Raw genomic sequence first — 16,939 nt, forward strand, 5'->3', positions numbered from 1 at the left:
CATCTTATACTCCCTCCAGCAGTATGTGAGAGTTCTGGTTCTTCTACAGTCTCACCATTACTTGTGTGGTCATTCTTTTTAAGTTCTTAAATTTTTATGGTCATTCTTTTAAAATTTTAGTCATTCTAATAGGTGTGTACTGACATCTCATTGTGATTTTAATTTGCATTTCCGTAGTTACTCATGATGTTGAGAGTCTTTTCCTGTACTTACTTGCCTTCAGCGTGTCTTATTTGGTGAAGTATCTTTCCAAATCTTCCTCCATTTTTTAATTTGGATTATTATTATTTTTTTATTATTGAGTTTTAGAAGTTCTTTATATATTATAGATACAAGTTCTTTATCAGATAGTTGAATTGCAAACATTTTCTGCCAGTCTTGTCTTTTCATATTCTGAACAGTATCTTTTAAATATTGGAAGTTTTTATTTTAGAAGCTGTCCATTTTGTTTATTTGTTCTTTTATGGATTTTGCTTTTAGAGTTGTATCGTATGTGTAAGCCATGTTTACCAATGTTTTTACTTATGATTTCTTGTAGACGTTTTTATAGTTTTAGACTTTACATTTAGGTCTGTGCTCTATTCTGAGTTAATTTTATGTATGGTTCAAGGTATGAATAGAAGTTCTTTTTTTTTTGCATATGGATATCCAATTGTTCCAGCACCATTTTTGGAAAGACTGTCTCTTTTCCACTGAATTGCCTTTGTACCTTTGTCAAAAATCAGTTGTCCATGTGTGTGTGGGTCTATTTTGTACTCTTTTTGTCCCATTGATCTAGAAGTCTTAGTGTGGATACCTCATTGCCTTGGTAACTGTAGCTTCGTAGTGTTTCTCGAAATTAGATAGTCTTGGTTCACCAACTTTGTTCCTTTTTTCAAAGTTTGGCCTATTTTAGGTTCTTTGTATTTCCGTATGAATTTAGTATCAGTTTGACAATTTATACACAATAGCCTGCTGGGATTTTGATTGGGATTGCCTTGATTCTGTAGGTCAGTTTGGGGAGAATTGACATGTTGACAATATTGAGTTTCTTTGCCCTTGAGCATGTGTTATCTTGTTTTTATTTACAATCTTCTTCAATGTCTCTCAGCAGGATTTTGTAGTTTTCATGTACTGGTCTTTCAGGTTGGTTGTCAGATTTATTCCTGTTTCCTGTATAAATAACAGCTCTTTGGGGGTCTCTAGTAGCTTTTAAGAGTATGAAGGTATCATGAGGCCAAGAAAAACCAGACCTAAGAACCTCTGACCTAGCCCATACTAACTTCTACCTTAAGCTAAAAATAAGGCTGAGAAATGTGGTTTTAACAGGGTGGCCATATGCCTGGCTAACTCTCATTACTGTGAAACAGAGACAGATATTGGGGGAAAGTGAGCAGTTAGCCACATACACTTAGCTAACATCTTGCCAGAAAAGGACCAGAGAAGTTATAAAAAATAATGAATGTAAAATAATTAGCATTTAATTAACTTTAGTGAAGGACTTTAAAGGACAACTCGATTAATTATTGCTGATGCTAGTATAAATTCAGGTAATTGAAAATTTTAACAAGCTTTTACTGTTGTCTTTAACAAGTCACTTGGTAGTATTGAGCTAGAATTTATGGTTAAAGAAGGTTTTAGTGCATTTAATTGTTATATAAGAAGTAATCAGAGAAGTAGTTATTGTTTTCTAAACTTACATATTTAAATATTTAATTTTGCAAAAGAATAATGAAATTTCTATTTTTCACTGTCCTTTGATTTACGATGGAAGGAAAGTTGTGTGTTCAGTATTTGTAGAGAAACAGTAAAATGTGATTAAAGCAAAAGTAATAAAGAAAAACTTTAAGAAAATTATGAATGAGGAACAAACATTTCTGAAAGACTAATTTGACTAAAGAATAAAATTTTAGTTTGTTTTTATGGATTTTTTTGCTATTAGATGATTTTACGTTATTTATGAGGACATGTTTATTACCTGCATTCACTTTACATTTTAAGGTGAAAAAGCTGAAATTTATTTATAATGTGAGACAAGTTCTATAGCCCTTGCACTTGCTTGGGAAATTATTTTTGCAAGGTAATATCTGTACACCATTGCAGCTTTTGTAATATCCAAGGAAATTTGTGTTTTTAGGAAAATAGCTCTGAGACTCAGTGTAAACTCAAAGAATCAAAAGGAGCAGAAGACTATTACAGTGAAACAAATATTTGAGTGATGATGTCTTTAAAATATGCATTTGGAAGTTAACTTGATGTGTTTCACATTGATCGTATTTCCAGGTCCATGACTTTTCACTATGAAGTAATTAACATTAACAGTTATAAATGGAACCTCTGGAGGTTGGTCTTAGCCTCATTTTGATTCATCTAAAAATAGTGTAAGGCAGGAAAGATGCATCCTCTTCTGAGTCTCTTTATTTAAAATTTTTCTCCTTTGCAGTGTAACTCAGATTGTTCGTTGAATATAGCTATGTAGCTGTTTTTTTTTGCCTTCACCCTCAGCTTTTCCAAAGTGTAAAGATCATTGAGGAGGTGCAGCTGCCCCCTGGCGCTCACCCTTTGATTCTCTCAGCATCAGTGTCCACAGCCTTTAATTGTTAAGAGTTGAGTTGTGGGTAGCTTACAATATTTTGTTCAGTTTTCATTCTGTCGATGAGAAATGTAGAAATAGATAGGGAAATTGACTGCCCTGCATCGTCAATGTCCATTTATTTGTCTTCCTTCAAAAAAAAAAATTCATTCGTCTGTCATCTGTAAGAGCATGATTCTAAATAAAGTAATCAGTTGTAAGCTGTTTTTTTTGCTATTGGTGTAATTATGTTTTAAATTTTAAGAGTTACTGACAGAATAAACTCTTACCTTGGAATGGAACATATGTTATGCTCAGTGTGTTCTGTATGTTTGTGAATTTCTTGAATAGTAGATGTTTTATTAGAAAAATGCTAACAGATGACCTTTAAGAGAAAAATAATTGGAGAAGATAAATAATAAAACACTCAGTTATTGAATTTCGAATTTTGGTGTCCATAATGCAAATTTCTCTTATATCTGGGTTACAGAATTGTTTTTAAAGATGTGTTTGCTCCCTGGTATGCACTGTGCTGTCTTAATACCGTTTCTCATCCCCAAAAGAACCATGGCTCTTTGGAGAAAGGGTGGATTCCAGATCAGGAGTGCAAAATATGCAAGATAAGCCTAGAACAGCAGTTTTCAAACTTTTTGGCTAAGAACCCCTTTGTACTTTTAAATGAACAAAAACTTCAAAAAGCTTTTGTTGATGTGGATTATTTTACCTATTGATATTTACCATATTATAAATTAAAACTGAGAAATTAGGGACCAGCCCAGTGGTGCAGTGGTTAAATTTACATGTTCCACTTCAGTGGCCCAAGGTTTGCTGGTTCAGATCTTGGGTGTGGACCTACACACCACTCATCAACCCATCTTGTGGCAGGTGTCCCACATATAAAATGGAGGAAGAGAGGCACAGATGTTAGGGCCAATCTTCCTCAGCAAAAAGAGGAGGATTGGTGGCAGATGTTAGCTCAGGGCTAATCTTCCTCAAAACAAAAACAAAAACAACTGAGAAATTAATTCATTTATAAATAATAATATTTATTCATTTAAAAATAATAAACCCATTGTATAATGACATAATAACATTTTGCACTAAAATAGCTATGCTTTCGAAAAATAGAAAGTGGCATTGCTTTATTACATTTTTGAAAATCTAATGTCTGGCTTAATGGAAGATAGCTGGATTCTTTTATCTGCTTCTGAGTTCAATCTATTATGATATATCTATATATATTATACATATGTGTATCACACATGGATATTTTGTTTGTGTGTCTTGTTGTTGAAGGATACGAAGACAGTCTAGGCTCACATAGATGTGTAATTGGAAACGGAAGGAGTATTTGGATAAAAGGCCTTTTCAGATAATTATAGATGGTTGTCCTTCGGTTGATGATGGAGGAAAATAAAGTTGTGTGTTCAGTATTTGGAGAGATACATAAAAATGTATTATAGCAAGAGTAATAGTTATAATGAAGAACAAACATTTCTGAATGATAATACTGCACTTTGGAAATAAAGCCATATTGTTTGCAATTCAAATTGAAATGCATGTTCTTTGAAATTACGGTAAAACTTGATAAGTGGTAGTTTCTAAAAGATTAGTTGCAGTGTGCAACCCGAAACCATATTGGTGAACTTTGTGTTCTCTGCTATATTAAAATCCACTGGTTTCTCTTGCACACTGAATGGCTCTTTTACCCATGTCTAAATTTGTAATGTCATATGTTGGTCATTTGGAAAATATTGATTCAGTGAGTTATACAGATCTTCTAAATATTGACACACTTTATTACACAGTTTCAAAAAATTACATTTATTAATAGCGCCATTGATTTTATCAAAAAATTCTTTTAGTAGAGGGAAGCTGTCAAGGTCATGATGGTAGATCTATGTTTTCCAAAATTCTAATTTTTGCTTGAAAGCTTAAATTGTGTCATTGGCAGCAGATCCGACTGTCACTTGTTTCCTTGAAATGATAGACTCAAGGATAGACTCACTTTGTTTATTTCCAAGGAAATGTGTGCCAAAATACCCCAGTCTGAATAGTCATTGTTTGTCAGTTGTTTTTTAAAGTAAAAGTGATCTTATGTGAAAAACGTGGCTAGTTCAGCTTGCAGGTTAAACAATCACACAAGTGTTTCCTCTCAGGGTAGCCATCATATTGCAGTGTAGCCATCATATTCCAGTGTGCAGCTGAAATATTTTATGTGTACACAGAATATTAAAAAGATGTGTACTCATAGGTGAAACTGGTGGTTTTGTTTTTAACTGAGTGCATGTTGGTGAAGAACACAGTGACTGCTGCTGACTACACAGGGACTAGTTTGGTGTCACTGCCTTGATTGTGCCACAGTGCCAGCACTTTACCCACTGTTGCCTTCAGACCATCGGTGCAAATGTCAACAGTGTCAAGGATAAATAGTGTCTTAGTATTTTTATGAAAATAGTTTTTGACCTTCCGGATTTTCTGAAGGGGTCTCAGATACTCTCAGAGTTTTGTAGAGCACATTGAGAAATGCTGGCCAGTAACAGTCTGGTCATACCAGAAAGCCAGGAAGCTATGAAAAACTAGGATCATATCAAAAGGACTTAGGAGCCCACCTGAAGAGGCTCCCGTTGATCAAATGTGGGCAGTTAATAACTGCAGTGGATAAAATGTATGAAATGTCTTTAAATCTATCAGTTCATATTCATACGTGAAACCAAATACTTTGTTGGTTACCTGGGGAGGGTTTTTGAAAATGAACTCATTCTTCTGAAAACTGGTAAATATACATAAATTAAAAATCCATCATTTCTTTTGCTTTTATTTGATGAACTGTACCTCTGGATAATCAAATAAAGGATATTTCTGTTTATGGAGTTGTCTTCATTAAATGAAGAAGGAATGGAATGTAGAGTATCACTGTTTTTCACCCGTTAATGAAGTGAATGATCTAGACACTGGTGACCAGTCACTGCTTGTATTACAAAAACTAAGATAACCAGACACTAGCTGCCTCCTTATGGAAGATTACAGTACCACTTACAAAGAATTCATGGCACCAGATAAACCTTAATCAGATTAGGCCTTTGAATTCGACAACCAGTTTACACACAGTATAAAGGATAGACAAACATATTAATGATATACGGAATGCAGGAAACAAACCAAACTTCTTCAACAAATAAATTATGAGGGAAATAAGAGAAAGAGAGGCATAGGAAACCTGTAGGTTAAAAGAATGAGAGAGACAGACAGAGAGAGAATGAATGAATGAATGAATGAATGAATTTGGGAAATTTGAATTCAAACTAGGTTTTGATATTAAAGGATTTTTGTTAGTGTTTTTGATATAGTAGTGATGTTATATATATTTTAAAGAGTTGTTATAGTTTAGAAAATAGGTAATGCCAAAGTATTTAAAGAGGAAATGATCTCATTAAAATTTGCTTCAAATTTTGCCAATGGAGTGTGTGTGCTTGTAGGTAGGCACGGGTGAAGTAAGATTGTCCGTGAATTGATAATTGTCGGAGCTGGGTAATGGGGATATGATGGTTTATTATACTGTTTTTTCTTCTTTTGTTCATGTTTGGAATTTTCCATAATGTTAATGTTTTTGCTCATTCACATTTACAATAAAAATTTTAAGGAATCATTGCTTCCTCCTGCAACAGTGGAAGAGAAAGAAAGTAAGTAAAAACTTAAACATGTAACTTATTTTTGTCTCTGTAGAATTTTTTTACTAAAAACAATTATCCAATACTTCTGAAAACCAAAAAGGATAGAGAATAGTATTGTGAACACCTGTGTACTGATCACCCAAGACATAAAAAGATTACAAATACAATGTGTACTGTTGCCTAATAGCATTTTTCTCCCCTATCCCCAGAGGTAATTACTATTCTGAATTTGGTGTTCATCATTTCCATGCATGTCATTATATATATAATACATTTTCTTATGTATTTTATATATATATACATACCAAAGTATATCTTGTATTGGATTTGTATGTTTTCAAAGTTTATATTAATAATATCATTACCTATGCTTAAGTTTTTCTGTTTTTTTCTCTTTTGGAGATTTATATGTATTGATATAAATTTTCAATTCTACACTATACTGGCTATCTGAAAAACTGAGAAATATTGCATTATTTTATTTTAAATGGTACATTACATTTTCAAATAGTGTGCTCAATATGTTGTTGTCAACCTTCAGATACTGTTTCAGATGAAGAACCTCTAAATTTAGAGCATTGGATCCATTTGTTAATCTGAAAAAAGTATAATAGACTGTTTTCCAAATGTTTCCAGATTTTTGGTTCATTCTGGAATATAGCTGTATTCCCTATTCTGTGCTAGACACTGTTTGAAATAGACGTGTATAGAATAAGACATGCAAGCTTTCTACCTCCATGGAGCTGACTTCATTTCAAGTAGTGATAAATTCTCTGGGTACATTTTAATATTGGTAGTGGAGGGGCTGGTGGAGAAGTGGGGACATCTTTAGCTTGTAACCTCAAGTGAGAAGGAGCCCCTGTATGAAGAGCTGGAAGAAACTGTCTTCCAAGACCTTGAGGTTGGGAAAAATTTCCTGTATTCAAGGAACTGATAGAAGGCCAGTGGGACTGGATCCCAGCACGTGAGGGTAGCATTGTGAGAAATAAAGTCTGAGAGGTAGATGGAGGCCGAGTGACATGTGGCCTGTTAGGCTGTGATAAGAAAGTAGGATTTTACGTCAAGTCTGATGAGAAGCCATTGAAGGGTTTTTCGCTGGATAACAACTTGATTAGATTCGTAGTTATACAAATCTACATGTGTGATCAAATGGCATAGAACTATATACCTGCCAGTGTCAGTTTCCTGGTTTTCCTTTTGTGCTATAGTTATATAAAATGTAACCACTGCGAAAAGTAGGTGAGAGGTACAAGGGACCGCTTGACTGTTTTTGCAACTTCCTTTATATGCTCCTTTTTGTGAGTCTTTATAATTCAAAATAAAAAGTTAAAAAAAATCACTGAGAAAGTGGATTATTGGGCAGCTAGAATGAAAGCAGACTAGTCAGGAGGCTATAATTTGTAAGTGAGAGATGATGATTGCTTTGACTTGGGTAGTAACAGTAGATAAGAAGAAAAGTGGTGGATCTGAGATGTTTGAGAGTTGGGGCTGATAGTGGGTTGGGGTGTGGGAAAGAGAGTCTTGATTTTTGTCTTAAGCAACTGATGGTTTCATGTGAGTTTGGAGGAATAGGTGGAGAAGAGGAAACAGAAGTAGTTTTATATTGGGCTTGTTAGGTTGGGTAAGCTCTCAGAGATTGAGGTTGGAGATGAATGTAGGAGCCAGGTAGCATATAGATAATAATTACAGCTGTGGGATTAGATGAGCTCATTCAGGTCAGAAGAGTGGAGAGAGTGAAGAGAAGAGGGCTGGGGATAGAGTGGTGGGGGGAGACTTCAGCATCTAGAGGTGTGTCAGAGGAGGAGCCAGTAGAGGAGATCTAAAAGAGGAGGTGATGGGAAGAAAATTAGGAGAGTATGGGGTCAGGGAAACCTGGAAAGAAAGTGTTTGAAAAAAGAGGGAGCTATCTGATTTGGATAGTGCTGAGATACTGAGGATGACAAGGAAAGAAGTGACCCGGGAGGTTTTTGGGAAATCTCAGAGTGCAGAAGATAAACTAGTAGCTTGAAAAAGTGAACAATGTGTGAGGAAATGGCGAGAGCAAGTCCAGATATTTCATTCAAGGAGCAGCGGAGAAATGGGGTGGTAGCTAGTGGGAACTCCTAGATCATAACTGTGTGCTGATGGCTGTGATCCCGTTGAAAGGGGGAGAGAGATGATGGAGCAGAGAAAGGATAACTAAAGGAGCAAATACTTTGAACCTGCAAGAAGGGCTGGGCTCAAGTGTGTAGGTGGAGGGAGTGTTCTTTGAATTGTACCATACCAGCCAAAGAGAGCCTTTTAAAAGCAAGTCAGAGCACATTAGTCTCTGCTCAAAAGCTTCCCACCCCACTCAGTGTAACAGCTAAAGTTTTTACAGTGGCCTGCTAGGCTCTGAGTGATGGCATTCTCTCCCACCCCACCCCGACTCTGACGTCATCTTTTACTGTTTTCCTCCTTTATAAAAGTCTACTCCAGCCACACTGGCCACCTCACTTTTAGTTGAATACAGCAGGCCTTTTCCTGTCCGGGGGTCCTGGTGGTTGTGACTCTGTTTCTGGATGGCTCTTTCTGCAGGTGTCTGCATGGCCCACTCTCTTCTTTCAGGCCTTTCTCTAAATGGTACCCTCTCAATGAGGTTTTCCCTGACCACTGTGTCTAAAATTGCACCCTCCCGCACCTTTTATTTCCCCCAACCTGCTTTTCTCCATATCGCTTCCCACCACATTAATACCATGTAATTATTTACATATTTAATTTGTCTGTCGCCATTAGAATGTTCACACTGTGAGGGGCAGGAAGTTTTGTTTGTTTTGTTTGCTGTTGGCAACACCTAGAACAGTATCAAATGTTCAAATGTATAATGAATGGGAACAAGGAAGAAAGGATGCCGGTAGAGAATCAGGTTTAAAGATCTGGTGATGGGAAGACGAGTGTTTTCTTGTTTGATTTTCTAGCAGTTATGAAGCAGGGCACTAATTGAGAATGGAGTAGAGTGGACGGGATGGTTGGAGTTCTGAGGAAAGTGTAGGACGTGTAGGAAAGGTTTCTTGGAGAGTGGAAGGTGAGTGTTCAGGTTGCGATTCAGGTGACAGTGTTCAAGTAAGACTGATGGTCAGGGTTGGAGAGTGGAAGGTGAGTGTTCAGGTTGCGATTCAGGTGACAGTGTTCAAGTAAGACTGATGGTCAGGGTTGAATGCACATTTTTGATTTGTGGTTTTCTGAAATAGAATGTGTTTCTCATTTAAATCAATAGAATTTTAGCAATGTTCAGCTGTAAAACAGTAAGGAAATGTGACATGTATAAAGGCTTAATGTTTTTAGAATGGTAGAGTTTTGTGTTTTTTTTAAGAGTGATCTTTATAGTATTGAATTTACAGTTGATGTGGAACATGGCCTGATAGAAAATAACATTCTTTTTAGCCTTACCAATAATTCTCGGATTTTGGGACTCCTGGCTCAGCTGGAGAAGATCAATACTGAGTCTGCAGAATCAGACACTGCCAGATATGTTACGTCAAAAATTCTTCATCTGGCTCAAAGTCAAGGTAAGCTTTAATCTCTTCTTTTTGGAGTGTTGTTTTAATTCTTTAAAAGTAGATGCTGAGAACCTTCAAACTTTCGATAAATAGATGATTTTCTGTAAAAATCAAACTTTCTCTAATGGACTCAAGAAATATAAAACTGAATGACCATGGAAGAAATTGATCTTAAAAGCATTGTTTCTAAAAATGATTATGACTTTACTCCTGTATGATTGCTCCCTCCATTTTCAAACAACACCTAATTCAAATGCTAATTTTTCTAGAATGGTGACAGAAAGATGTGAAGTAGCATACAACATTGGTGGTTAGTGTGGTTCTCAATTTGAAGTTGTAAGCTCTGTCATTCAATGGCTGAGTGACCTTAGGGAAGTTTTGAATCTCTAGGACTTAGCTGCACCATCTCTGAAATAGAGATAAGAGATATCATGGGATTGTCATGAGATTTACACGAGAAGGATGGAAAAGAACGTTAAAAATGTTGGATAAATGATATCTATAATTAGACATTTCTCTATTTTAGGAAGCTATCTAGTACTACTGAATTGGTCTCAAAACCTTGGCAGAGTACGAGAGAAGAAAAGTATCAACTTTGCATTTAGGGATATATATGTGAAAAAGCCCAAATAAAACATTAGTGAATTAAGTCTTATTATACATTAGAAGATGAATATCATTGCTAAAGAACATGTGTTTCAGGAATGTAAAGTGGTTTAATATCAGGAAATATATCAGTATAGCATTATTTGAACAGGTCAAATAAAATTCATGTGATTATCTCAATAGATGCTAAAAAGAGAATTTAAGATTCCAAAACTTGTACTTGATTTAAAAGACAAAAAACCTGATTTTTCTTTTTTTAAATAAGGGTAAACCAGCAGCTACCTTAATATTTAACAGTGACACATTGAAGGCATTCTGTTAAAATTAAGGTCCAGACAATTCACAATTAATATTTTACAGTCAAGCATTGCTTAATGATGGGAACACCTTCTTAAAAATGCGTTGTTAGGTAATTTTGTTCTTGTGTGACCATATCAGAGTGTACTTACACAAACCTAGATGGTACAGACTACTACACACCTAGTCTCTATGGTACTAATCTTATGGGCCCACCCTCATGTATACCATCTGTCATTGACTAAGAGGTTGTTATGCAGTGCGTGGCTGTAATTTATTTAATGTTTTTATTACTCATTATTCTGGAGGTTCAGGTCATTGCTGGCGTTTACTCTTTTCAAGAGCTCAGTATCTGTTAACCCTTCTTTGTGGTACAGACTCTTAATTTATTTTGATAATTTTCTTCTATGGAGCCTGTGTGTTTGGAGAGGAATCGACAGCACCCCAAAACCTGGGAGAGGTCCCTAATAGATTGCATTTGTTTCTAGCAAAATCTAAAATACCTATACCTTTTAATTCAGAAAGTTACTAAATTGGATTTTAGCCTTTGGAAATATTATGCTTATCAACTAAGGCAGATGTACAAGGATGTTGATTGTATTAGTGCGAAGTTAGATGTACCAAGTATATTCACTGTGGTGTCACATGAAATGCCTCCTCAAAACAAAAACAAAAAAACAAACCTTCAAAGACAAAAGAAAACAAATTCCCCAGACCTGTAAATAACACTGTGTACACTGCTCCCTCCACTGTAGACTCTTCCCATCATGGCCTGGAAGCCCCTGCTCCAGCATCACCGCTGAAAATGCCCCCAGCCATGCCACCACCAGAGACTGCCCCTCTCCCCAGGCTACACCCACCACTGCGGGACCAGCCCCTGAATACCGCCCCTTGGGGTTGTGTGATACAGTAACTCTCTTAACACCTTGGATCAGCCAGTCAACACGGTATAAGTTAGTACTGACAGATTGTCCCTTCATCATTTATAGGATAATACGATTGGCTATCCGTGTGGGAGAGAAAGATTAGGAACTTATCGTTCAAGGAAGAAGAAATGCAAATAACCAGTAAACATATGGAAAGGTTCTTTACCTCCTTAAAAGTCAGGAATTGCTAATGAAAACAACAAAGATATTTTTTACTGCCTAGATTGGCAGAAATTAGAGAATGACAACATCCACTGCTGTTGAAGGCGTGGAAAATAGGGTAATCTCATACACTGTTGGTGCTGCAATAATTATTACAAGCTTTGGAGAAAGGAATCTGGCAATGTTTATTAAAAGTGCACCTGCTATTTGGCTTGGCATTTCCAGTCTCAGAAATGTATTTGACCGAAATAAAAATGAGTTTATAAAAGAATACTTGGGCATGTTTATTGCAGCATTGTTTATAATATCAAAGATCAAGAAACAACCTAAATATCCATCAATGAGAGAATGGTAGCCAAACTGTGGAACTTTATATTATGCCAGTATTATCAACAGCAAATTACTTATGATATATGGAACTTGTAGTTCATTTGTGGAACCATATGAATTGTCCTGGAGTCCTGCATTTAATATGTTAAGTAAAAAAGCAAGTTTTTTTTGTAAATAGAACTACGTGTATCTTACTTTTGTACTAAGTAAACCAGTAGATATGTATATGTTTGTATGAGCAAGGCAAAGAAAAAGGAACGATACATACCAAATTATTAGCAGTAGTTATATCAATGGGATAGAAATGGAGGGAAATGAGTTCCTAATTTTATTTTAGTACTTTTGTGCTGTTAGAATCATTGCAACAAGCATATACTTCTTGTGTATTTAAATAATTAAAAAAAATCCCCTATAACACACGTCATTCACACAGTTAAAACACAAATTTCCATAGTTTGCCCCTGGTTTTCCTTGGATACATTACACTTTCTGCCTTTAATAATGTACTGCTTATTTGCAGTGTGCATGGTGCTTTTTGTAGTTTATGCTTATTTTTTTCCTAGAAACATTTATATTAATTATCCATTTTATGTAAGTAGTCTAGTTTATTGGCATACAGCTGTACATAATACTTCCTTATAATCCTTTTAGTTTCTGTAGGATAAGAAGTGATATTCCTTCTGTCATTCTTGATTTTTGTCATTTGTGTCCTCTCTTATTTCTTAGTCTCTCTAGCTCAGTGATTCTCAGCTGGGGGTGATTTTTTTCCACCCACTCCCACCAGGGACACTGGCAATGTTTGGAGACATTTTTGGCTGTGAAATTTGAGGAGGGGGATTGTTACTGGCATCCAGCGGATAGAGGCCAGGAGGCTGCTGATCAGTCTGTTAACGTGTAGGACAGCTCCCTACAAGGAAGAATCATCTGGCCCCAAATGTCAACAGTGCTGAGATTGGGAAACGCTGGTCCAGCTAAACATCTGTCAATTTTGTTGATCTTTTGAAACAACCAACTTCTGGTTTCATCGATTTCATCTGTTTTTCTATTTCATCGATCTCTAATCTTTATTGCCTTCCTCCTCTTGTTGCTTTGAGTTTCATTTGTGCTTGCTTTCCCATTTTTTTAAAAAGTGGAACTTAGATTATTGATTTTGAGACCTGTCTTTTCTAATGTAGGGATTTAGAGCTGTTCTTTTCCCTGTAAAGACTGCTTTCATTTCATTCTGTAAATTTTGATATGTTGTATTTTTTTTTTCATTCAGTTCTCATATGTTCTAATTTTCTTTGTGATTTCTTCTTCAGCCTATGGATTGTTTAGAAGTGTGTTGTTGAATTTCCCATTATTTCAGAATTTCCCAATTTCTTTCTGTTGTTGATTGCTAATTTAATTCCATTTTGGTTGGAGAATATACTTTGTATGATTTTAATCCTTTTGAATTTATTGAGACTTGTTTTGTCACTTGGTATATGGCCTTTCCTGGAAAATACTCCGTGTGCACTTGAGTGTTCCATCTGCTGTTGCTGGGGAGAGTGTTCTATTGATGTTGATGAAGTCAGCTTGGTTGGTAGTAGTGTTCAAGTCTTCTATACTCTGTTGACTTTCTAGCCAGGTGCTCTATCAATTATTAAGAGTTGAGGATTGACATCTCCACCTGTTGTTTGAACTGTATGTTTCTCTTTTCGAGTTTGGCAGTGTTTGGTTCAAATATTTTGAAGCTCTGTTAGCTGTGTGTACATTTAGAGTAGTGAAATCTTGTTGATGGTTTGACTCTTTCATCATCATGAAATGTCTCTCTTTGTCTCCAGTAATATTTCTAGATTTAAAATCTGTTTTATCTAATAATACAAGCCCTCCAGCTCTCTTATGGTTCCTCTTTGCATATTATACCCTTTTCCCTCCTTTCAGTTTCAACTTGTTTCTGTTTTTTGTTTTAGAGTGTGTTTCTTGAAGATGGCATATAGTTGGATCTTGCTTCTATTTGTTTATCTATCTGTTTATTTATTTTTTGAGGAAGATTAGCCCTGAGCTAACATCTGGCACCAATCCTCCTCTTTTTGCTGAGGAAGACTGGCCTTGAGCTAACATCTCTGCCCGTCTTCCTCTACTTTATACGTGGGACGCCTGCCACAGCATGGTTTGACAAGTGGTGCGTAGGTCCACACCCCGGATCCGAACCAGCAAACCCTGGGCCACTGAAGCGGAATGTGTGAACCTAACCACTGCAGCACTGGGCCAACCCCTTGATCTTGCTTTTTTATCTAATCTGAGTGTTTATTGCTTCTAAGTTATTGTACTTATTCATATGATTGGATTTGCATCTGCCATTTTGCTATTTGTTTTCTATATATTTCATGTCTTTTACATTCCTCTTCTCATCTTTTATTGTCTTCTTTTATGTTATCTGTTGATTTGTTTTTTAAGATTGGCAGCTGTGCTAACATCTATTGCCAGTCTTCTTTTTTTTCGCCTTCTTCTTCTTTTCCCCAAAGCCCCCTAGTACATAGCAGTATATTCTAGTTGTAGGTCCTTCTGGTTGTGCCATGTGGGACACCAGCTCAGTGTGGCCTGATGAGAGGTGCTATGTCTGCACCCAGGATCCGAACTGGTGAATCCCTGGGCCGCTGAAGCAGAGCACACGAACTTAACCACTCGGCCATGGGGCCAACCCCTGATTTTTTAACTTTTTAAAATTTTAGTTATTTTCTTAGTGGTTCCTGTAGGGATTACAATATGCATCTTATTACAGTGAGTTTTAGATTAATACTAACTTAATTCTGGTAAAATATTGAAATTTTCTTCCAGTGTAACTCTGTTTCTTTATCACTCCTTTGTTCTGTTATTGTCATATATGATATATTTATACATGTAAGAAACCTACTGGTACAATGTTATAATTATTGATAACAGTTTTATGCCTTGTAAATAAGTTAGAAGAAGTGAAAAATTTGGTACAGAGTTCTGAATGAAGAGCAAGATTAAGAGTCAAAAGCTTGGTAGTTAAGGTAATGGAAGTGAAGTGAAATTTTCTTGGAAGGAGATGTAGAGGGAAAAAACAGATTTGTGTCCTGGGAACTAATTACATTTTATATTTGGCTATAAGAGGGTCCTGTGAAAATGATAAAATGCATTCACATTTATCATTTTTATATTCTGGTGAGTTTCCCCTTTTATCATTATAGAATGTCCTGCTTTATCTTCTTTGCCTTGATGTTTATTTTATCTGCTGTTAGTATAGCCTCTCCAGCTTTCTTTTGGTTGTTGTTCGTATGGTACAGCTTTATCCATTCTTTTCCTTTCAGCCTATTTGCATCTTTGAATCTAAAGTGTGTCTTCTATAGAGAGCACTTTGGTGTCCTCTGTCTTTTTATTTAAGCATTTCGTGTGTTCACATTTAATCTAATGTTGATTGGACTTAAGGTCTGCAATTTTGTCATTTGTTTTCTGTTTGTCCTTTCTAATTTTATTCCTTGTTTATTCTTGTCCTGCCTTCTTTTGGATTATTTGAAAATGTTTTTAGAATTCCATTTTAATTTACCCATTGGCTTTTTAGTTATACTTCTGTGCATTTTGAAAAAGTCATTCCTCTGGAGAGTGCAATAAACGTCATTAACTTTTCACACTTTGCTTAGAATTAATATTATAACCTTATGTAAAATTTAGAAGCCTTGGAAACTTACAGATCCGTTTATATTTACCATTCTGTAGCGATAGTTGTCAAATGTGTCACATGGCTATACATTATAAACCCTACACGATAATTTTTGCTTGAGACAGTCCTGTGTATTTTAAAGACGTTAAGAAGAAAAATTAGTTTTTGTATTTACTCAGATATTTACCATTTCTGAAGCTCTTTATTCTTTCCTAAAGATGTGAGTTTGAGCTAGTATCGTTTCCCTTTAGCCTACAGAATTCCCTTTGGCATTTCTGGTAGTGCAGGTCTGCTGTGGAAGAATTTTTTTTGTTTTATCTGACAATGGATTTATTCCATCTAATTCTTGAAGGATATTTTTATGGATATAGAATTCTAGGTTGATAGTTTTTGTCTTTTAACATTACAAAGAGCACTTAAAATAGCACTTCCACTATTTTATGGCCTCCATAATTTCAAATGCTGCCATTTTTGAATTTATGTGTCATTTTTCTCTGGTTGATTTCAGGATTTTCCTTTAGTTTTGGTTTTCAGAAGTTTGCCTGGGTGTAGTTTTCTTTTATTTATCCTGCTTGGAATTTGCTGAGCTTCTTGAATCTGTAAATTTCTGTCTTTCACCAAATTTGGAAAATTTTTTTTCTTCCCCATTCTGTCTTCTCCTCTGGGACTATGAGTCTACATATATTAGACTTTTGGAGATTATTTCAGAGGTCCTTGAGGCTCATGTTTTTCAATCATAATTCTCTCATATTCAGACTGGATAATTTTGTTTTTTCTATCTTCGTTTACTGCTTCTTTAATTATCTTTCTGATAATGATGTCAGATACTACATTTTTCTCTTCTAAAATGTGCATTTGATTCTTTTTTTATATTTCTGTTTCTCTGCTGTGGTTTCCTATCTTTTCATTCATTGTGAACATATTTTCCTTAATATCATTGATCATAATTATAATAGATGCTTTAAAATTCTTGTCTGTTAAGTATAACATTTGGATTATTGAAGGTGTTGCAGAAAGCACATGGTAGTGTAAATTGGGAAGGACTGTAAGTGAAGAAAAAATGCGAAGAGAGGAAGCAGTGGTCAGCAGTGTTGACATAGAGAGGTTAGTTAAAAATAAAGGTCTTTTTGATTTGATAATTAACAAATTATTGACCACAATAAGAGCACTTTCAAGTGGTAGGATTAGAAGGAAGGTTGCTATATGTTGTAATGTGAGTGCCAAAT

The 16,939-nt window shown here is 35.5% G+C and overlaps 1 protein-coding gene across 13 annotated transcripts in view; it reads left to right on the forward strand.

Moving 5' to 3' along the window:
- AGTPBP1 (ATP/GTP binding carboxypeptidase 1) overlaps nt 1-16,939 on the forward strand; it is a 176,548-nt gene that overhangs the window by 27,606 nt on the left and 132,003 nt on the right. For 7 of the 13 annotated variants that reach the window (XR_011497240.1, XM_070495448.1, XM_044756663.2 and 4 more), the window contains exons 3-4: nt 6,220-6,234; nt 9,628-9,752. The exons of 1 other annotated variant lie outside the window; for it this stretch is intronic. Coding sequence is in view for 11 of the 12 variants with exons in the window: in XM_070495448.1 (XP_070351549.1) it covers nt 6,220-6,234; nt 9,628-9,752 (140 nt within the window). In the remaining variant the exon portion in view is untranslated. The remainder of the gene's footprint in view (nt 1-6,219; nt 6,235-9,627; nt 9,753-16,939) is intronic. 5 more of the 13 variants (XM_044756660.2, XM_044756658.2, XM_044756662.2 and 2 more) reach the window with 1 other exon arrangement.

Source organism: Equus asinus, chromosome 23 (genome assembly GCF_041296235.1).
Source record: "Equus asinus isolate D_3611 breed Donkey chromosome 23, EquAss-T2T_v2, whole genome shotgun sequence".
Classification (NCBI taxonomy): Eukaryota; Metazoa; Chordata; class Mammalia; order Perissodactyla; family Equidae; genus Equus; species Equus asinus.